Raw genomic sequence first — 24,024 nt, forward strand, 5'->3', positions numbered from 1 at the left:
TGTTCTGCAAAGTTGAAGAAGGTAAAAACCCCGACAACTTTCTCGAAGAGCAGTTTTTTCTATCTCTTCAATCTGAAGAGATATAACTTATTGAAGAAATAAAAAGTCCGAAATCGGTTTTTTTGTCATATGTCAAAAACTATCATTTTTTCAAGCCTACTATGTTCAGAGCAATTGTACATATTGCCAAAATACACATTTCGTCAGAAGACATCAAAGCTGTACGATATTTCTATCAAAAGATATAAGTATTTTTGTACTTTTTTAAGCCAATTTTTCTAGCGTAACATTTGAAAAAGGCGCAAGTGAATCTTTAATTTTCTCCCACCACCGGATCTAGTATGACAAAAACTGCATTTTAACAAATTTTGGAGAGGGTGTTTTTTTGTTTTGCGTTTTAAATGTGATTTGACTATGACCGTATTTTAGGTATCAAATTCACGAAAAATGACATCCATAATGTCCGAGTTCAACATCTACTCGTGTTTCAAGATCACTTATATTAAACATTCGAGTAGCGATGAACCCAATGTTGTTTTTTTTGTTTTGTTTTGTTCCTTTGTGTAAGTGAACAAAAATATAAAACAAATTCCCTATAGTTTTACGATTTCTTAATTCATCAGATATATGCATCTGGTGATCGTATGCAAATTTTAAATTGAATTGTGGACCGTCCAGTTTTATATGTTTGACATATATTATGAAAGGCCTTTGATCCTAGGATAGGATGCGACACGTAGTTTTTGACATATGACAAAAAAACCGATTTCGGACTTTTTATTTCTTCAATAAGTTATATCTCTTCAGATTGAAGAGATAGAAAAAACTGCTCTTCGAGAAAGTTGTCGGGGTTTTTACCTTCTTCAACTTTGCAGAACATTTTATTTCGATATCTTTTGAAATAAAAAAGTTAGGTGCTGAAATATGAAGTATTTTAAGATTTGGCGTTTAGGACACTTTTGCATATAACGCGGCTTGGACTCACGAGCAAATGTCTGGAAGACATGAAGACTCTATCTTGGATGGTTTTTGAGTTATTAATTTTTTCCACTTAATGTTGGTCCTCGGACCATTGTGCAATCTTTTAACGAAGGAAAAAAATCTAAATTGTATTGAAATCTATTTCAAAACTTCGTGTTTCATCTTGCCCCACCCGTTTCAACTTGCCCCGGTGTACCTTAGTTTTGAGATATTCCTGATCAACAACACAACTCCGGAGACCATAGCTAAGATCTATACTTGTGATAATAGTTTTTGCCACTACGTTGTGTGTTATATTACGCTACGTGTTACATAATCCACTGTATTAAAATTCTCAAAATGTTTCGAAAAAGTAAAAATCCATTAGAAAGGTGGATAATAATTCTTTCTATAAATGTTGATGCAGTCACATGAAGATCCCAAGCAAAAAAAAAACATTTTTAAAGAGATTTTATTAACTTAGTGTTTATTTCAACCTTAAAAAGTGATAAAATGGCAATTTTTAATTTAAGCATCGAAGAGACAAAGTTACCAATCAGTTGACCTGTATAAGATAGCATTGCATTGACTTTGTTGCAACATTATAAAAAAAATGGTAATTTTTCATATGAAAACTAAAAAGCACATAGAAACAATAACAATATGGCAACCCTGTCTTCAGGAAAAAAAAAAGATACATAATAACATACTGAAAAAGTGTTCAGAACGTCAGAAGCCATGAAAACCTCATCCAAGAAAAAAGAAAGTCTCTTAAATAAAGACAAATCAATCAATCATCCAAGAAAAATATAAAGTATTTAATGGTTTTTCAAGGTTTGAAGTGGTTGTTTATACTGAATTTATTATATATCTTTTTTTTTTCAAAAGATGAAGCAAAAGTGTCTTCGGCCACATTTTTCTGCATGATATTATCCACTACTTTGCCGAAGACACCATTTAGTTATCGTGGCTTATGTAGAAAATAGATTTTTTATCTAACTTTTGAATAAACTTATCAAGAAACAAAACTTATCAAAAGTTGCTCCTAAAAATATGCAACAATTTTGCAGAATATCACATTATATTATTATCACTCTCAAAATACCCACGATCGTGTTTTTCAACCTCTGTGGGGTAGACCTGTGCGCCGGCGCGCCACGCCGCCGCCGCCGACACTTTTTGCCCCACGCCGACGCCGACCGTGATATCGGCGGCGCGCCATACGCCGATGTTTGTCACGCCGCCGATTTTCATATTTCACGCCGTTGAACAGTGCACGAACAAAATTTTGTTTACATAAAGTTGACATAAAATACTAATTTTCTTTCGAAGATTTCTCTAAAATTCCAATCAAAGAATTCTTCAGAAGTTCCTTTAGAGATCTCTTCAGGAGTTTCTTCAAAGATGTCTCCAGTAGTTCTTTCAGAGATTCAAGGATGCCCCTAGGAGTTTCAACATGCATTTTTTTCAGAAGATCTCTCAGGAAGATCTCAATTGAAGTATGTACCTTCAGATTTTTTTCAGGAGGATTCAGGGATGCCTCCTAGAAATGCATCCGAGATTCATCCAGAAGATTCATCAGGAGTTCCCATAGGAGGTCCTTCAGAGATTAGTCAGAGAGTTTCTCCAGGGTTTTTTTTCTGAAATTCCTTCAGCAATTCAGTCAGGAGTTTCTTCAGGAATTAGTACAGGAGTTTCTTCAGAGATTTCTCTAGGAGATCTCTCATGAATTCCTCTAGAATTCCAACAACGGGTTCCTCCTGGCGTTCTTCAGAAACCACCCCAGGAGTTCCATCAAGGGTACCTTCAGGAAATCCCTCCTGGCTTTTTTCAACAATCCCTCCTGAAATTTCTTCAGGGATTCCTCTCGGTATGCCTAATGGAAAATTTTCAGGAGTTCATTAGAAATTCCTTCAGAGGTTCTCTAAGCTATTTCAACAGGAGTTCGCACGGGTATTCTTTTAGAAGTCCCTTCAGAGATTCTTTCAGGAGAATTCATAGATGCCTCCTGGAGATCCATCATGAGCTCCGTTAGAAGTTCTTTTAGGAATTCTAATAAACGGTCCTAGAAATAAGTATAAGAGTTCCTGCAGGGATCCCTTCTGAAGTTCATTTGACTTTGTAATGGCTTTTCCAGTCTTGACAAATTTCAATCAGGGTTCAATCCCTGGCCCGTCCTTTTCATCCTACTTTGTATCTTTCTATCCACTTTCTCTCACTCTCTCTTCTCTACATATACAACTCATGTATATTCATATGTTCATAGCCATCGCTAGAACCAGAAACGAATTGAAAAAAAGTCGTTTCCCTCCCTTCCAACTTCCACTCACAGCACAGTGTATATATAACGCCTATAAGTTATGCAACCAAAGCGTGCTGTGCCGCTTGACCTTATTCACCTTATTCACCACACACAATCTATCACGAACACTATAAATAACCCTATCCATGGATCGCATCACCGACCCAACGGTGACTCCCAGATCTCCCATCCTTTCTGTCTAACAAATACCCCAGTCCGTGCGGGTTGTGGGACGCAGAGTGCTCTCGGTCTCTAGTAGCAACAACCAGTACACTCTAACATTCCTTTCCCTTCCCAGCTGACTATAAGGACTTGGCCGGCGCCGTTATTGATCAAATATGCATGAGCTGCTAAAATTGCACTTTGAGAATAAGTGGAATGTCCCAGCCCCTTATTCAGTTGGATCAAAGTGCAACTGGTACCAGTTCAGATCAATCACGGAGGAGCAACCATTGACATGTATAGTCAGAATTGATCGCTTTTCCAGTCTTGACAAATTTCAAATACAGCTATTTAATCTTGTCCGACGTTTTGGTTACATTTGGTACCTTCCTCAGGGACTCAATTATTGCCGATTTTTCGTCCAGTGTTATTCTGTCGAACAATGGTTGTCGAACGGATTGAGTTTTCTCTCACAGCAGTTGACGGTTTATGGATTCGACTGCGATAGAATTTAACTTTGAAATGGCTTTTCTAGTCTTGACAAAATTTGAATACAGCTTGTCACACGGGGAAAAACTCCCACTGGCATGAGACAAAAATTGAAAAAATCCTATTTAGTTGAACACGTGCAGAAGTGCTGTTCTACCAGAAAACAGCCTGAACAGGTTCGCGGCTTGGCTCAAAAGTTTGCTTAACGATTCTGACCCGTGAAATCACCAGATGAAAAAAAGAATATTGAAATTTGACATGCAAAAACCCCTTTATTAATCCCCCCCAAATCAACTTAATTCTAAATGGTTTTACTTATCTGCTAGTGTTGTAAGTGTGTTAAGTGTTGTAGTGTATCCCAACGGCGAAGTCATTGGGCCCCGGACGGTGTCCACCGGAGCTAGCTACGTGACGCCACGGCACCACTGCGGTCCACACATGCAGTTTGCCGGCCTTGACCTTCACCGGATCTCCCTCGACGACACACTCGGTGGCATTAACTAATAGGCCTATAGATGGGATCAATGGCTATGTAAGATTCTTGGCCACTTCACTATTATTAGGCTTCTTACCGATCTCATTTCAAGCCCAACCCCAAAGGGGGCCTTAACTTTCTACACCGCACTTGTTAAAAAAAATACCAACTGGTACACTTTTGCGATCTTAGATGCAGCACGGGTTAATCGGAACTGATCATAGAAAGATTGGTTTCGCAAATTGATCTCCGATCTCATACGGATCGCTATTCACCACTGCACGATGAAAATGTTGTTCGGCAATTGGGTGGTATCAGTGGATCCCTTTTAGTACAGAACGATCGATACTGAGTTTTGTGCTCTTTAATATCGGGTTTTCAGGTAGCCAGAATTGTGAGACCGGTCTAATGGTCTGTTATCCCACCGCATAGGCAGATACTACGTAGTTACATTATTGATTACTGCGCCGACGAACGTTCGGCTATCGACGATGGGTTCTGTGGTTCTGTTGGTGAGTGTTCTGCAGTACAGAAATGAGAACCCCAACATTCTTTTTAATCTGGGATCATCCATTCCATGACGTTATATAAAAAAATCTGTCGCATGCTATTTTGTAGCAGGTGACAAGCTATCTTATAACGTTCTTTTAGAAATTCATGCAGGAGTTCTTACAGAAATAAGTCCAAGAGTTCCTTCATAGATTCCTCTAGGAGTTACCGGGATTCATTCAGATGTTTCGTCAGAGGTTCCTCCTGAATTTTTTCAGGGATTCTTTCGGAAGTTCAGAAATCTCTAAAGGAGTTCCTTCCGAGAATCTTACAGGAGGATCCAAGGATTCCCCCAGAAGTTTATTCAGGGATTCCTACAGAAATCCATTTAAAAATTAGTATAAAAGTTCCTTTTAAGAATCCTTCAGGATATCCATAGGGGATTCCTCGAGAAGTTCATTTAGGAATTCATCCATGAGTTCTTCAAGGTATCGCTCTTGGGATTCTTCCTGAGATTTTTCCAGGAGGACTCACGGATGCTCCAGGAGTAAAACCAGAGATTTCCTACAATAGTTCTTTCAGAGAATCTTGTTAAAGTTCCTTCGAGAATTTCCTTAGAAATAAAATCAGGCATATCTTCAGGATATTATTGTGGGATCTCTTATGGAGTTTCTACAAGAATTCCTCAAGCATTTCCTTCTGAAAATCCTCCAGGAATTCTTTTGGGGACTCCTCCTGACAATCTTTCGGGGATGCCTCCTGGAGATTCTGCAAGGGTCCCTCTGCCCAGAATGATTCCCTTGAGAGATTCCGCTGAAAATCCTTCAAGAATTCCACCTGGAAATCGTTCATAGATTGCTACCAGAATTCTTTCGGGGATTCCCCCTGGCATTCCTGCAGCGACTTCTCCTGTAATTTCTTCGGTGATTCCTCTTGGACTTACTTCAGGGGTTCCTCATGGACTTCCTTCGAGCATTTCTCCTGAAATTCCTACGGGCATTCCTCCGGGAATTTATTAGGAGATTCTTCAAAGAAATCAATCAGACATTTCTCCTGGAATTATTTCGAGGATTCCTCTTGGAATTCCTTCGGGGATTCTTCCTGGATTTCCTTCAGGGTTTCCTCATAGACTTCTTTGAAGAGTTCCTCCCGGATTTTTTTTTTTCAAGAATTCCTCCTGAGATTCCTGGACTTCCTTTGGGGATTCCTCCTGGAATTCCTTCGGGAATTCCTTTGAAGATACAACTTAAACTTCCTTCTTGGAATTCTTCTGGAGATTCCTCGTACAATTTCTTCGGGGGTCTCTGCTAGAGTTCCTTCAGGAAATCCTCCTGAAATTCCTTTGGAGATCTCTTCTGGAATTCCATCGAGGATTCGTCCTGGACTTACTTCATGGATTCCACCAGAGATTCTTTCAGAGATTTCATTTGATACTCCGTCGTGGATTTCGCCTGGAATTTCTTTGATGATTCCTCTTAGAACTCCTTCGGTCCTCCTGGATTTCCTCATGGAATTCCTTCTATAATTTCTCCTAAAATTCCTTCGCGATTCCTCCTGGAATTAAGTTGGAAGTAAAAAAATCGTGTTAAGTACTGTTTCTTTGAATTCCACTATCGAGGATTTCGGTTTAAAATCCTTTGGAGATTCTGGGTTGTTTCTGGGATTCCTCCTGTAAGTTCTTCGGCGTTTCCTCTTGAAATTTCTTTGCAGCTTTCCCTTCCAATTTCTCCGGAGATTCCTCATGAAATTCCTCCTAGAATTTCTTCGGGGTTTTCTTCTGGAATTCCTTCGGTGAGTCCTCCTAGAATTCCTTCGGGGATTCCTCCTTCCTGTGTTCTCCTGGAATTCTTTAGGGGATTCCTCTTGGAATTCCTTCGGTCCTCTTAGATTTTCCCCCGGAATTTATACAGGGGGATTATTTCTTGAATCCTCCTTGAAATTCCCACTGAAATTATTTTAAGGATTTTTGCTGGAATTTCTTTGGTGATCTGCTTGAATTCCTTTGAGATATGCGCTGGCATTCTTTTCTCTTGGAATTCCTGCGAGAATTCCTCACAGATTTCTTTCGGGATTTCTTCAGGGATTCCTCCTATACTTCCTTCGGGGTTTCCTCTTAAAACTTCTTCGAGGATTCCGCTTGGAGTTCCTCCGGAGATTCCTTCCGAAATTTCTTCTGGAATTCCGTCGGGTATTTTTATTTTATTTTTATTATTCCTGTTCGGGTTTGTCACTGCGACCAGTTTTTAGATCTATTGTGACATTACCCGTATCCTTAGTGTAGTGCATGTCGCATTACTCAATTGCCATTGAGGAGTATCGATTTTGATACACAGCAAATAATTTTGTAATATCCAGGCGCGTAATTTCTGGCGACGTATCCAATTTCGAACGTAATTTCACGCGGTTACATCGTTTTCCAACAATTATCACACTCACCATGCACACCCTGGTTGGCACCGGAAAGTATCAACAAACCCATTCCAGCAGATACCTAGAAGCAGTATCATATTAATCACCATCTTTCTAACTCGGTGAAACAGCCGAGAGGTAAGGGATATGCCTGACAATCAACGGATCAGTGTACGAATCCATGCCAATATTTTACTTATATATGATTCAACTATAGATCCGGTTCTAGCGATTGCTAGACCCACTTTCAAGCTGCGGCGGCTAATTTTTTGCATGAAAATGATGTAATTGTTTACATCACTTTTACGACGCGACTGATGTGCAGCGAAAATGATGTGATATCACAAGATTTTTTTTTGCTGTGTGGGGTTTCACTTCAAATTTCTTCGGGGATTCCTCCTAGAGTTCCTTCTAGGATTCTTCTTGGAATTCTTTCGGTTATTCTTCCTAGAAATCCCTCAGGAATTTCTCCTGGAATTCCTTCAGAGATTCCTCTTGGATATTTTTCGTTGATTCCTCCTAGAAATCCTTAGGGGATTCTTTCTCGATTTCACTGTGAAATCCCCACTAGAATACTTTGGGGCTTCGTGGCCGTGCGGCTAGAGGCGTCAGTCATCTAGACGTTTCGTAAGCCTCGGAGTGTGGGTTCGATTCCCGCTCCAGTCGGGGAAAACTTTTCGTCAAACGGAAAATTCTCCACTGGGCCACTGGGTGTTATGTGTGTTGTCCGTTGTCGTATGTTAGTGCTTGTTCAGTCTGTACAACCTCTGGTTGAAGACGGTGTAGTGTCTTTTAAAAAAAAAATACTTTCGGGAATTCTTTCTGAAATTCCTGTTGGGATTTCTTTGGGGATTACTGCTGGAATTTGCTTGGAACTCGTGCTGGAATTCTTTTGGGATTTCCTTGTGCAAATTCTGCGGGAATTTCATTTGGAATTCTTTCAGGGCTCCCTCATGGAATTCCTACCAGCATTCCTCCTGGAACTCCTTCCGGGATTACTCCTAAAATTCCATTGGGGATTCCTTCTGAAATTCCTCCGGGGATTCCTCCTGAAAATCCTCTAGCAATTCCTTCGGGAAATCTTCATAAGTTTTCCAGGGATCTCTCTAAGAGAATTTTTTGAACTACATATTAGTGATTCCAGCAGAAGTTCCTTAAGGGTTTCATACAGCAGTTCTTGCAGGGATTATTCCAGAAGTTTCTTCATGGATTCCTCCAGACTCCTTCTGGAATTCTTTCGGAGATTATTCCCGGAAATCTAAGGTTCGAAGAAAACAAAACGAAAACTGTAGCAAAATGTTAATTTGCAATGGAGTAATGCAACATGCACTAATACGGATACGGACATAGGTCTTATTACTGACCACAGTGACGGACCCGAACAGGAATAAAAAAAAAGTTCATTCAAACGTAGGATTATAAGTACACAGGGTCAAATATTTGACAAATGAACTGAAGAAAAAACATGTGTTCGACACTAATGAAATTTCGATCGAGTCAAACAAGATATTTGAGCATTGGTTTCTTTTTGGGCAAATACTTCATGGCATAATAACTACAATAATGTTATCAATGGTTATGAAAAAGCTAAGACTGGACTACAAATTCTACAGGCGTTCTTCGTTTCGCCAATGTTTTCATTACGGTCAAATTTTGGTCACGCCGATTCACGCCGCCGCCGCCGCCGCCGAAAGCTGCCACCGGCGTGACGCCGATGACGCCGCCGCCGCCGGCCAAAAATGGTCCTCACGCCGCCGCCGAGCAAAATAAAGTCGGCGCACAGGTCTACTGTGGGGTCGCGACCCATAGTTTGAGAAACTCTGCAGTGGATGCTAGATATTAAACATCATAATAGTTGGGATGGCCGAGGCTGATCCTATGATGTTCATTGAACATTCAGAAGATTTATTGGACATAATGGATTACAAATCGAAGGTTTGTATAATGAAGAAAGCTGTAATGGCAGACTTTTGAGTGTGATCTCAAAAACGGTTTGGATGACCTAGGATATCCTAACAGATCTGATATTGTCTATTGAACTTTCAGAAGATTCTTTAGACATGATAGATTACAAATAGTAGCTTTGTATAATGTAAGAAGTTACCGTTACACCCGTAGACTTTAGGATCTAAACTAAAGAATAGTTTGGATGACCTAAGATATCCAGAAAACATAGTTTGCATGATACTCTTTTTATGCTATTGAGCACCAAAACAACAGAAAAGCGTAGAAAAAGTTCCATAATAACGCTTGGAAAACTCCGGCTTCAAAGGGTTAATCAGACGTTGCAATATGATAGGTTTTATGCGTATCCCGAGCAGAAGAAAATAACAAGTGAATAACATATCAAGGTATTTATCTTAAAATACTACCATACCTTGATATGCCCTTCATTAGGTGGTAATAAGAGGCAAAATAACAAAAATGAATACCAACATTTTGTATAAATAACACCTAGAAAATAACAAGTCTTGTTATTTCAATAATGAATGCATACCTAAAATTTCAAATGTCGTATTTGTTATTCCAAAGTTATTGAATAACAAACTAATAACATTCCTTGTTATTGAATATTTCATTTGTTTGATGACTTCATGATGTAATTGCAAATCTTGTTCTTCGGTTATTCTCACAGCTAAACCAAGAAATACTACATCAATACCAAACTCTGCTCAAATACCTCCAACTGTTATTGTGATGTTCTTATGACATTTCGTAGAATAACGCAGCAATAACAATTGTAGGTATTAGAGCACATGTTGCTCTTCGCATGGTATTCGTAAGGTATGCCCTTCTGCTCGGGATTAGCTACTGATTCTACAATTATAACTCAAAATATTTGTTCGTCGCCTGAACTGTTCAGCCACTAAATTATAATTATTAATTTGCTTTTAAAGCTTTTAAAACAGCTATAGCGTATCATACATTTGTCCGTACAGCAAATATGTCGTCATATTTTTGTTTCATTCAACTTTTTTGTAGGTGAATCAAATCCGCTAAAACTGTAATCCTGCGTTACCTATGGAAACTTATTACGTTCTGTTCAATAAAATGCCAAGTGTTTTAAATTTCTTGAAACTCTCTTTTATTGTAATATTTTATACAGGACCTACAAAGCTCCATATCCAGAGAAGGTCCTATGCATATTTCGTTCAAATACTGCACTTTTGATAGTGGAAAACGTTTGGCAAAATATGGTAAATTTAAAAGCAGATTTTTCATATTTTTTGTAGTGAACAAATAAGCCCTTACCAGATTGCATTTTTCATGTTTATATGTAAGTGTTCCCCCAAAGAAGTTTGAAGATATTTCATCAAATATTCTTTGAGATAAAGAGTATCGAAATTTTGTTGAAAAAACCGTCAAACTTTACTTAAAGGTCTATGACTTTCAGAAAACTTTTTCGATCTCGCTAAAAAAAATACCAATGGTGCTTTAATATATAGTTCATGTTTGGTCAAAATTTTAGCGTTTTTGATTGCTGTATAAAAAAGTTATGAACATTTGGATTAAAAATAGTTTTGACAAAAAAAAAACTGCTGTATGGTCCATTGTTTGATACACTGTATATCTGACGAACGAAAAAGCTGTGCAAAGCTGATGTTTAGAGGCTTTTGTTCTTTACAACCTTTCAACCAGGGCGCGCTTGGTTTCACAAGTACGTCATCCTCTTTGGAGCCACCATCCTCAGTCGGTATTGGTTTTGTAAACACATCATCCTCATTGGAGGCATCATCTTTTGTCCTGTCTACATAAGGTGATATCTTGAGGAGATCTGACGCCAAATTCACGTTATTGAATGAAGTACCAGAGGATGGTGGTTCCAAAGAGGATAAAGTGCTTACAAAACCAAGCACAACATATGGGGGAGGTTTTAACGTGCAAGTCCATCGGCTAAAAAGCCAATCTTATGGCCCTACAACTATCATTGGAATTATTTCATTATAGATCATCTTCATCACTATCCTAAATATGTGTTCGTCACCTAAACTGTTCGGGAACTGTAAACTGTGCAAAACTGATCACAACAATTCTAGAGTTAAGGCTGAATTCCTAGAGAGGTATACTATAACGGACGGGATCAAAGATCATAGTGTCTTTATTCTTAAAACAAAACAAAAACTCATATTTTCTGCTCCATTAACTCGTATTGAAAGCAATCCAACCAGAAACAGGAAAAGAGGGAAAGCTTGTAATGCAATTTCCACTCGAACCGTCCGTCCAGCAGGCCCAAGGTGTAAACCACATCACGAAACAATCTCCAAAGTACTAAAGCAACAATCTTGCCCAAACGTAGGTACATAGGTACATACAACAAGTACCTTTTTGGGGCACCCGTTGAAACTTCCATGAATAAGCAAGCAGCGCTTCCTTACTTATTCATCCGGCAATTCATCGGGTGCAGATTTCCCCAGCTCTCGTTCCGACTTCCATAATCATACGGTTTTGATTTGAGCTGCTGCTTCCACCCCCGGCTCAGTGGACGGACGGGTCTGGACGAGCAAGCAAGCATCGCTATCGTTACAGTTTCCTCTTTCGATTTTTGGGGAAAATTTCATTGTTGCCCGGACGGAACCCAATTTTCTCATCTCGCCGTCCGTAGATGTGCACGTGCTGCTTCGGGATGATGTAGAGCACATCTGGGAATCAATTCGGAAAGATTACTTTCGCCACGGTTGTACTCCTTTTTATTAATATTGAATTGATTAGGTTGCGCATCGTTTTCCCTCGAAAAAAAGGGAACCCAATCTAGGCCTAAGTATTTTAAGAATGGGTGCCGCCGAACATAACACATTACATTCTGAAAAAAAAACTGGCACATAGAAAATGTAAAGGCGTTCAGTAGGCTTGCAACATCACTAGCGGATATCAACCTACATATTTCTCACAATTTTCCGTTCTACATTCGTCTCCTGAGCCGAAAAAAACAGCAATCGATCTTAAAATACCCATTACCATCCCTACATCACATAGCAAGACTTTATCAAACGCACCTGGCTGTGTACCGACTCCATGCGTACATCCGGTCCGTTCCGGTCCTTCCAGAACGGAAACATAAATAACCGTCACACTCGCACCCAGGCAGGCGAGAACGAAAAAAAAATCCTACTCAAATTACATTTTTTTTTTGTTCCTCTTTCTTTTCATCCACCCCGCCCTTCCACACAACTCGAACGCGCATACGTGGACCCCGTGGGTAGGTTCACCCCGTACGAGTGGGAAAACCCCCACCCCTGCCAGTCGGATCCCCCCTTTCTGGAGAACAGCTTCACGCTGCTCAACTCGCTCTGGTTCACGATCGGCTCGTTGATGCAGCAGGGCTGTGACATTGCTCCCAAGTAAGTTTCCTTCCTCGTTCCTTGTTTTTTTTTTTGCTTTCCGTTTGATTCAATGGGAGGCTTTCTTCTGCCTCCAAAATTCTGTGATGACCTGGACCACACTTTTCGTTGCACAGGATGTACTAAGGTCTATGCTACATTGTCGCTGGTTGATGTATCAAACAATATTTTTGAATTTTGATCTTCAAGCTTTATTAGTTGATTTTTTGAATAACATCTAGTATTACTTGTATAGAATAGAGCACCACCTTACGAAACAGGTGAAGTGCACAATTTATTTCAAATACCCTAATAATCGATGTTTGTCATTCATGTGTTATAGTACTGCGAGAGACTAGTGTATAATTAAAGTTATGTGAGATGTAACCACAGATAAGAACTTAGAATCAGATCGAAAATTTAAAACTTGATTAATAAAAGTATGCAGAGCCTCGAGGGTAAGGGCTTTTATTTTGGGAACTTTTCTGCTATATCTCAGTCGATTTCAAGCCAATTGACTTGAATTTTTGTACATGAATGTGCATTTCTCACCGCGAAGGATCACACTTTCATACATTTAACAAAAATCCATTTCATGGCACAAGAAATCATATCGTTTATCTGGTTTCTGATGCTTGGGCCTCGAAAAAGTCTTCTTCTTCTTCTTCTTCTTCTTCTTCTTCTTCTTCTTCTTCTTCTTCTTCTTCTTCTTCTTCTTCTTATTCTTCTTCTTCTTCTTCTTCTTCTTTATGGCTTGACGTCCCCACTGGGACTTGGCCTGCCTTGCTTCAACTTAGTGTTCTTTGAGCACTTCCACAGTTATTAATTGAAGGGCTTTCTTTGCCTGCCATTGCATAAATTTGTATATTGTGAGACAAGTACAATGATACACTATGCCCAGGGAGTCGAGAAAATTTTCCCGACCGGAACGGGAATTGAACCCGTCGTCTCCGGATTGGCGATCCATAGTCTTAACCACTAGGCTAACTGGAGACCCCTGGAAAAAGTTGCAATCTTGAATTTTGAACCGCCATTTTGGATATACATCCACCGTCTTGGAAATTCTGGTCACCATTTTTGAACTCAGGTCATTTTCCTCATACCCTATATACCCTTATTAAATGATTTTAGAGCCTAAATCTCCATTAGCAGCCGCCATCTTGAATTTGGAGTTGCCATCTTGGATTTTAGACCGCCATCTTGGATATTTTGGTCGTCATTATTGGACTCTATACATCTTATACCCATATGTTTTAGGGCCTAAACTTCTATTAAACAGACGGCATCTTGGATTTAAGACCGCCATCTTGGAAAGTTTGATCACCATTTTTGGACTCCGGGCATCTTCCCCATACCAAATGTACCAATATTATATGGTTTTAGTGCCTAAAACTCTCTTAAACAGATGCCATCTTGAATGTTGAGCCGCCATCTTGAATTTTGGACCGACTTCATGCAATTTTTGGTCGCCAGTGTTGATCTCGCAAACCATGCTTAAGGTTACAAAAGTCGCCGCAGTTTGATGTGTAGCATAATGGAGCTTGGATCAATTTCATATACGGCCAGTTCTACCGGTGCTGGTCCGGATCACTGAAATGGCCATAACTCCGGAACGTCTTGACCGATCCGGACCATTTTAAATAGCAAACAAACGCGGTAAAATTCCGGATCGATTCGAGATATATGTAGTCCGAAAAATCGGCCAATGAGAAGTGCCTTAAAAGTGAGTGCACTTTTTTGGACACAGACATATATACATACGCACACACATACATACACACAGACATCAACTGGATTCGTCGAACTGAATTGATTGGTATATGGGTAATTCTCGCTTAGACCGGCCCACGGTGTGAAAATCTCGATTATTATCGAACTTTCATGTACCTCGTATTTTTCTTCAAAAATGATTAGTATTTGGATTTTTTTTTATTTTTATTTTTGAGTAAATTAGTATTTGGGGTATACATTCATAATCGGAATTTTAGAAAATATTTCATCGGCGAAAATTTTTCCATTCATTTTGTATGGGACATATTTTAGGCTAAAATAATAATTATTGATTTTTAGTAACGAAAAAAGTCAAAAACATAGCTAAACCAAAATTTCACCGATGGAATATTTTCAAACTTTCCATTCACACTATTTAGCCATAGTTCTGACATTCTGTGAAGAAAAATCCAAGGTACATACATGAAAGTTCGATAATAATCGAAATTTTGACATCGTGCGGCCCACTATTTACACCTTGTCTTCAAAAATGTTTAAGGTGGCGATTTTCTGAAATTCCTCGCTAAAAGGAAAATTCATTTGGTTACTCAAATTGATGGACCCTCCGTTAGTTAGAGCCACAACAATTTTTGCAGACCACTCGATTTTGGTCAAATGGTGGCTCATTAAAACCGTTATAACTCGAAAGTTTCTCAAAAAACCACCTCAAAACGAAATTGTTGTTGAAAAGAGAAAAGATAGAGCTACTATTTACAATAATAAAAAGTTGGGTCGGCCATATTGATTTTGTCCGCCATCTTAGATTTTTATAAAAAAAAAACATTTTTTTCACCATGCTGGCAAACACCGATTTTCAAAATTTTTGCATTAATTGAAAGCTAGAACATTTATACACAACATATCAAAAATTTAGAGATGTCTTTTTGCCTTTCTCGTACACTAAGTGTACTGGAAAGGCTATATGTTCACTCCAAAAATGACTTTTTGATAGAAGGCCCGGAGGGTCGAGTCACATATACCAATCAACTCAGCTCGACGAATTGAGGTGATGTCTGTGTGTGTGTATGTATGTGTGTGTGTGTGTGTGTGTGTGTGTGTGTGTGTGTGTGTGTGTGTGTGTATGTATGTGTGTGTATGTGTGTGTACAAAAAAAACTCACATCACTTTTTGGCAGTAAACCTCAACCGATTTTAATGACCAACGTTCATTCGACGCGAAATCTGGTCCCATTGTTTCCTATTGAAAATGGTTCGGATCGGTCCAGCCGTTGCGGAGTTATGGCCATTTAGGTGTTCCGGATCGGTACCCCAGGAAGGGGCCAGATATGAAAACGCTACAAACCCATTCATGCGACACATCAAACCACGGCACTTTCGAAAACATGATGAACGGTAAACAGGAAAATAGTCTCGGGCCATATCTGAACCGGTAGTGTTCCGGAACCGGTTCCGGGTGACCCGCCGGAAGTGGCCAAATATGAAAGTGAACCAAACCCTTCATGCGACACATCAAACAGCGGATTTTTCGATAACCTGATAAACAGTAAGCAAGAAAACATTCTCAGACCATATCTGAACCGGTAGTATTCCGAAACCGGTGCTGGGTGTTCCGCCGGAACTGGCTAAATATGAAAGTGAACCAAACCCATGCAAGCGATACATCAAACAGCGGCTTTTTCGATAGCCTGATAAACAGTAGGCAGGAAAATATTCTCGGATCATATCTGAACCGGTAGTGTTCCGGAACCGGTTCCTGGTGATCCGCCGGATGTGGCCAAAGATGAATGTGAACCAAAGCCATACATGCGACACATCAAACAGCGGCTTTTTCGATAACCTGATGAACAGTGGGCAGGGAAACATTCTCAGACCATATCGGAACCGGTAGTGTTACTGAACCGGTTCCAGATGTCACGACGGAAGTAGCCAAGTATAAAAGTTAACCAACCCCTTACATGCGACGCATCAAATCGCAAGCTCTTCAGGCAACCTGATAAACGGTTAATAAAAGAGAATAGTTTCAGATCATATTTGGATCAACCGATAGAGTTCCGGAACCGGTTCCGGTGTCCCGCTGGAAGTGGTCAAATGTAGTAGATATCACCATGCCTGCGGCACATTAAACAGCGGCTTTTTAAATAACGTGATGAACGATTAGTCAGAAAATAGGCTCAGACCACAACGAAGATCTTTATAAAGGCTACCGATAGTGTTCCAGGACCGATCTAGGGTGTCCAGCCGGAAGTGGCCAAATGCCAAAAAGAACCAAACCTATGGATGCGACACATCAAACCGCGTTTTTTTTTTAAACCATGAGGAACGATTAGCAAGAAAATAGGCGCAGACCACAATAGAGGCTACCGATAGTGATGCAAAACCAGCATTGGGTGCTTCCTAGGGTGCTTCGCAGGAACTTCAAAAATGAACAAAGTCAATGCAAGCGATAAATATGTGTAAGAAAACAAAATCTTGACTGAACTAAGGCCACATACATACAGACGTCTTACTCTACTCACTCTCCATCGTCCTTGTTTTCAACGGTTGAAACAAATATGTATTAATCGTTGTTGCTTGTTTGACGTCTACTCACTACCAACATCAAGCCGCAGTGAAACGCAATCTGATTAGCATTTGGCGATTATTTTTTTCGTAACGATGAATATAATAGCAATATGTTACGAATGATATGTCTGTTTGTCTGTACTAAAGCAATCTCATCAAATCACTGAGGTGAAAAAATATACAGTAGGATAGGTCAACTTTTTTTTTATTCTTAATCACTTAACCTAATTTACAGCTCTTTTGTCCACTAGGGTACTACGTGAGCGATTCTAATTGGACGCTGCACTTCCACTATGTACAGCGCCTAAATGTATTCTATTCTATTCTGCTCTATTGAACTGGTTGCCTTTGTGCTTCTTTCACTCTTCTACCCTGTCCATGGTAGAATGATGAGCACGATGATGCTGATGTGCGGCTGCTGTTCCTTTTCCAGTCCAATTGGGGGTCCATTATGAGTTGCGGTTCGCCGATATCCATATTCCGGGTCCGTTAGAGCTATATGCTCTGATGAGGGTCAGGTGCCAGGTGCTCTCGGGGGGAAGAGCAACTGACGAAAAATTGCAAGTGCCGGGGCTGGGTTCGAACCCATGACCATCCGCTTATGAAGCGAACGTGTGGACCACTACGCCACGGGCCCCGACAGGTCAACGTTATATGAGAAAATTATCGCATTAACCCCGGAGAAAGTTTTTTCAATCCTCTTTTCCGTCTAAAACTACTGGGATTTTTTTTATGGGATTTAGTATGGGCAATTTCACTTGCTTGCATTTTTTGTCAAATTTTACATGAATTTTGTAACCTATGATAATAAAATATAGCCTAAAGTGTGAAGAAAAAACTATGTCGAAGACCGTAAAGCAGGGCTGTCCAACATACGGCCCGCGGAATCGATGAATGAAACTTGGCCCAAGGATTGAAATATTTGAAGATATTTCATATTTAAATAAAATTTAATGTTTAAAATAAACTTGAAATAGGTAGAGTGTTTTGTTAAAAATTTTCAAATATTAAAAAATTTGAATACATAAATTTAAAAATTTTAAATTTTAAGCCAAATTTGAAGCAGAATTTCAGCAAAATTTACTGAATTTCAGAAAAACGTTGCTGCTGAACAGCAGAGTTTACTAACGAATCAGGAAAGTTTGCTGAATTTAAGCAAATTATTTGCTGCAACCTGCAGCTCGGCAAAATTCAGAAAAAAAGTATTCAGGGTGATTTTTGCAAAACAATCAAGAATTCTTGCTCACATTGTATGACCCAAATGATGTCAGTGTTATGATTGCCGTGAGAACGGGTAATCGGATGTACAAAATTTCACTGTTGCATTCGTGCTTTCGAAATTTGATGTCGAAATTTAATGTCTGGCCCGTCGACTGGTATGGAGTATCACTTGTGGCCCGCGGCCACGAAAGGTTGGGCAGGCCTGCCGTAAAGTCATCTGTGATTGTGAAAGACGTTATATCCTAGCTTGTAATTATCGTCTTGATGTTGATCGGTCTTCAGTGATAGTGAAGGTGCTCAAGCAGTCAACTGAAAATTCTGATATTTTTCAGCCCAGTCTATACGTTTAACGTAACGTCGGAATATGTTCAATTAATAAATTTCCCAATTTTATTTAAATTATTGCTTTTCTAAATAAGGTATTCTCAGGATTCAGGAACAGTTCGCATTACGTCGACGGAAAGATCATGCTTCGGAATGATGGTCCTAGCACAGAAACTAGCTTAACAAACAATAGTAGAAGATTCCAAAAACAGGACCGAATTCTAAACCGCCTGATAGGTAGGAGATTGTCCACATCACGACGGTTTCAAACCGAACGGACTCAATAAATGCCAAAACTTTCGTATGACATTTTTAAGTTAGGCTAGGCCATCTTGACTAGGAAACCTTGACCGATTGAACCCTTGAAAAGGCGCCATACAGATCGAAACGTCGGAAAAAATCATAAACTAGTGTTTTCGATTCCCCCAAAAGGCTGAAGCCAACATTCTGAAGCAAAATCATCCCAGTCGTATCCCAACCAAGCAAAGATCATGAGTACATGTTCAACGAGAAAGGCACTATCACCACTAGGTGGATTAATCTGGGTTTTTTCCTATCAAATTTCTCTGGAATTCCTCCTGGAATACCTCTGGAATTTCTCCTGGAATTCCTCTGGAATTCCTCCTGGAATTCCTCTGGAATTCCTCCTGGAATTCCTCTGGAATTCCTCCTGGAATTCCTCTGGAATTCCTCCTGGAATTCCTCTGGAATTCCTCCTGGAATTCCTCTGGAATTCCTCCTGGAATTCCTCTGGAATTCCTCCTGGAATTCCTCTGGAATTCCTCCTGGAATTCCTCTGGAGTTCCTCCTGGAATTCCTCTGGAGTTCCTCCTGGAATTCCTCTCGAATTCCTCCTGGAATTCCTCCTGGAATTCCTCCTGGAATTCCTCCTGGAATTCCTCTGGAATTCCTCCTGGAATTCTTCTGGAACTCCTCCTGGAATTCTTCTGGAATTCCTCCTGGAATTCTTCTGGAATTCCTCCTGGAATTCTTCTGGAATTCCTCCTGGAATTTTTCTGGAATTCCTCCTGGAATTCTTCTGGAATTCCTCCTGGAATTCCTCTGGAATTCCTCCTGGAATTCCTCTGGAATTCCTCCTGGAATTCCTCTGGAATTCCTCCTGGAATTCCTCTGGAATTCCTCCTGGAATTCCTCTGGAATTCCTCCTGGAATTCCTCTGGAATTCCTCCTGGAATTCCTCTGGAATTCCTCCTGGAATTCCTCTGGAATTCCTCCTGGAATTCCTCTGGAATTCCTCCTGGAATTCCTCTGGAATTCCTCCTGGAATTCCTCTGGAATTCCTCCTGGAATTCCTCTGGAATTCCTCCTGGAATTCCTCTGGAATTCCTCCTGGAATTCCTCTGGAATTCCTCCTGGAATTCCTCTGGAATTCCTCCTGGAATTCCTCTGGAATTCCTCCTGGAATTCCTCTGGAATTCCTCCTGGAATTCCTCTGGAATTCCTCCTGGAATTCCTCTGGAATTCCTCCTGGAATTCCTCTGGAATTCCTCCTGGAATTCCTCTGGAATTCCTCCTGGAATTCCTCTGGAATTCCTCCTGGAATTCCTCTGGAATTCCTCCTGGAATTCCTCTGGAATTCCTCCTGGAATTCCTCCTGGAATTCCTCCTGGAATTCCTCCTGGAATTCCTCCTGGAATTCCTCCTGGAATTCCTCCTGGAATTCCTCCTGGAATTCCTCCTGGAATTCCTCCTGGAATTCCTCTGGAATTCCTCCTGGAATTCTTCTGGAATTCCTCCTGGAATTCTTCTGGAATTCCTCCTGGAATTCTTCTGGAATTCCTCCTGGAATTCTTCTGGAATTCCTCCTGGAATTCTTCTGGAATTCCTCCTGGAATTCTTCTGGAATTCCTCCTGGAATTCCTCTGGAATTCCTCCTGGAATTCCTCTGGAATTCCTCTGGAATTCCTCTGGAATTCCTCCTGGAATTCCTCTGGAATTCCTCCTGGAATTCCTCTGGAATTCCTCCTGGAATTCCTCTGGAATTCCTCCTGGAATTCCTCTGGAATTCCTCCTGGAATTCCTCTGGAATTCCTCTGGAATTCCTCCTGGAATTCCTCTGGAATTCCTCCTGGAATTCCTCTGGAATTCCTCCTGGAATTCCTCTGGAATTCCTCCTGGAATTCCTCTGGAATTCCTCCTGGAATTCCTCTGGAATTCCTCCTGGAATTCCTCTGGAATTCCTCCTGGAATTCCTCTGGAATTCCTCCTGGAATTCCTCTGGAATTCCTCCTGGAATTCCTCTGGAATTCCTCCTGGAATTCCTCTGGAATTCCTCCTGGAATTCCTCTGGAATTCCTCCTGGAATTCCTCTGGAATTCCTCCTGGAATTCCTCTGGAATTCCTCCTGGAATTCCTCTGAAATTCCTCCTGGAATTCCTCTGGAATTCTTCCTGGAATTCCTCTGGAATTCTTCCTGGAATTCCTCTGGAATTCTTCCTGGAATTCCTCTGGAATTCCTCCTGGAATTCCTGTGGAGTTCCTCCTGGAATTCCTGTGGAATTCCTCCTGGAATTCCTGTGGAATTCCTCCTGGAATTCCTGTGGAATTCCTCCTGGAATTCCTGTGGAATTCCTCCTGGAATTCCTCTGGAATTCCTCCTGGAATTCCTCTGGAATTCCTCCTGGAATTCCTCTGGAATTCCTCCTGGAATTCCTCTGGAATTCCTCCTGGAATTCCTCTGGAATTCCTCCTGGAATTCCTCTGGAATTCCTCCTGGGATTCCTCTGGAATTCCTCCTGGAATTCCTCTGGAATTCCTCCTGGAATTCCTCTGGAATTCCTCCTGGAATTCCTCTGGAATTCCTCCTGGAATTCCTCTGGAATTCCTCCTGGAATTCCTCTGGAATTCCTCCTGGAATTCCTCTGGAATTCCTCCTGGAATTCCTCTGGAATTCCTCCTGGAATTCCTCTGGAATTCCTCCTGGAATTCCTCTGGAATTCCTCCTGGAATTCCTCTGGAATTCCTCCTGGAATTCCTCTGGAATTCCTCCTGGAATTCCTCTGGAATTCCTCCTGGAATTCCTCTGGAATTCCTCCTGGAATTCCTCTGGAATTCCTCCTGGAATTCCTCTGGAATTCCTCCTGGAATTCCTCTGGAATTCCTCCTGGAATTCCTCTGGAATTCCTCCTGGAATTCCTCTGGAATTCCTCCTGGAATTCCTCTGGAATTCCTCCTGGAATTCCTCTGGAATTCCTCCTGGAATTCCTCTGGAATTCCTCCTGGAATTCCTCTGGAATTCCTCCTGGAATTCCTCTGGAATTCCTCCTGGAATTCCTCTGGAATTCCTCCTGGAATTCCTCTGGAATTCCTCCTGGAATTCCTCTGGAATTCCTCCTGGAATTCCTCTGGAATTCCTCCTGGAATTCCTCTGGAATTCCTCCTGGAATTCCTCTGGAATTCCTCCTGGAATTCCTCTGGAATTCCTCCTGGAATTCCTCTGGAATTCCTCCTGGAATTCCTCTGGAATTCCTCCTGGAATTCCTCTGGAATTCCTCCTGGAATTCCTCTGGAATTCCTCCTGGAATTCCTCTGGAATTCCTCCTGGAATTCCTCTGGAATTCCTCCTGGAATTCCTCTGGAATTCCTCCTGGAATTCCTCTGGAATTCCTCCTGGAATTCCTCTGGAATTCCTCCTGGAATTCCTCTGGAATTCCTCCTGGAATTCCTCTGGAATTCCTCCTGGAATTCCTCTGGAATTCCTCCTGGAATTCCTCTGGAATTCCTCCTGGAATTCCTCCTGGAATTCCTCTGGAATTCCTCCTGGAATTCCTCTGGAATTCCTCCTGGAATTCCTCTGGAATTCCTCCTGGAATTCCTCTGGAATTCCTCCTGGAATTCCTCTGGAATTCCTCCTGGAATTCCTCTGGAATTCCTCCTGGAATTCCTCTGGAATTCCTCCTGGAATTCCTCTGGAATTCCTCCTGGAATTCCTCTGGAATTCCTCCTGGAATTCCTCTGGAATTCCTCCTGGAATTCCTCTGGAATTCCTCCTGGAATTCCTCTGGAATTCCTCCTGGAATTCCTCTGGAATTTCTCCTGGAATTCCTCTGGAATTTCTCCTGGAATTCCTCTGGAATTCCTCCTGGAATTCCTCTGGAATTCCTCCTGGATTTCCTCTGGAATTCCTCCTGGAATTCCTCTGGAATTCCTCCTGGAATTCCTCTGGAATTCCTCCTGGAATTCCTCTGGAATTCCTCCTGGAATTCCTCTGGAATTCCTCCTGGAATTCCTCTGCAATTCCTCCTGGAATTCCTCTGGAATTCCTCCTGGAATTCCTCTGGAATTCCTCCTGGAATTCCTCTGGAATTCCTCCTGGAATTCCTCTGGAATTCCTCCTGGAATTCCTCTGGAATTCCTCCTGGAATTCCTCTGGAATTCCTCCTGGAATTCCTCCAGGAATTCCTCTGGAATTCCTCCTGGAATTCCTCTGGAATTCCTCCTGGAATTCCTCTGGAATTCCTCCTGGAATTCCTCTGGAATTTCTCCTGGAATTCCTCTGGAATTTCTCCTGGAATTCCTCTGGAATTCCTCCTGGAATTCCTCTGGAATTCCTCCTGGAATTCCTCTGGAATTCCTCCTGGAATTCCTCTGGAATTCCTCCTGGAATTCCTCTGGAATTCCTCCTGGAATTCCTCTGGAATTCCTCCTGGAATTCCTCTGGAATTCCTCCTGGAATTCCTCTGGAATTCCTCCTGGAATTCCTCTGGAATTCCTCCTGGAATTCCTCTGGAATTCCTCCTGGAATTCCTCTGGAATTCCTCCTGGAGTTCCTCTGGAATTCCTCCTGGAATTCCTCTGGAATTCCTCCTGGAATTCCTCTGGAATTCCTCCTGGAATTCCTCTGGAATTCCTCCTGGAATTCCTCTGGAATTCCTCCTGGAATTCCTCTGGAATTCCTCCTGGAATTCCTCTGGAATTCCTCAGAAAAAGCTTACTACGCTTTTTATTCTGGTAATGAGTCCAATGTGATCCCATGCACTATTGGTGGTGTGAAAATTGAAATGCTGGTAGACTCCGGAGCGGATGCAAATCTCATCAGTGACAGCGCATGGATCAACCTGAAGAACAAACGGGTCTCTGTTGTTTCCTCTACCAAAGGCAGCTCTCGCATTCTTCGTGCGTACGGTAGTGAAAAACCGTTAGAGGTGCTTGGATCTTTCGTAGCAAAAGTGGCAGTGGGACTGAAGGAAGCAATGGCAGAATTCCTTGTGGGTCGAGGCGGTCAACATTGCTTGTTGGGCGATAAAACTGCTAAGTTGCTCGGCGTCTTGAAAGTTAGTTTGGATATAAATGTAGTCAAAAGAGAGCAAACTCCTTTTGCAAAATTTGATGAATCAAGACACATATTCATTTGGATCCAAAGTTTGTGCCAGTTTTTCAGCCAATGCGTCGTATTCCAATTCCAATGGAACTAGCTGTAAATCAGAAACTGACTGAGTTGATAACTCGTGACATAATCGAATTGAAGTCTGGACCGGCTAGCTGGGCCATTGGTGGTAGTTGGTAAGACGGCTTAGGGACAAAACGTCGAAAGACAAAACGTCGAATGCCAAAACGTCGAAA

The 24,024-nt window shown here is 41.2% G+C and overlaps 1 protein-coding gene across 4 annotated transcripts in view; it reads left to right on the forward strand.

The window, feature by feature from the left end:
* The window catches only part of LOC115260031 (glutamate receptor ionotropic, kainate 2-like), an 882,928-nt gene that overhangs the window by 794,174 nt on the left and 64,730 nt on the right, over positions 1-24,024 (forward strand). The window contains exon 12 of one of the 4 annotated variants that reach the window (XM_062845094.1): positions 12,488-12,625. The exons of the other annotated variants lie outside the window; for them this stretch is intronic. Within the exon in view, the coding sequence (XP_062701078.1) occupies positions 12,488-12,625 (138 nt within the window). The remainder of the gene's footprint in view (positions 1-12,487; positions 12,626-24,024) is intronic. 4 annotated transcript variants of the gene reach the window in all.

Source organism: Aedes albopictus, chromosome 1 (genome assembly GCF_035046485.1).
Source record: "Aedes albopictus strain Foshan chromosome 1, AalbF5, whole genome shotgun sequence".
NCBI classification, from domain to species: Eukaryota; Metazoa; Arthropoda; class Insecta; order Diptera; family Culicidae; genus Aedes; species Aedes albopictus.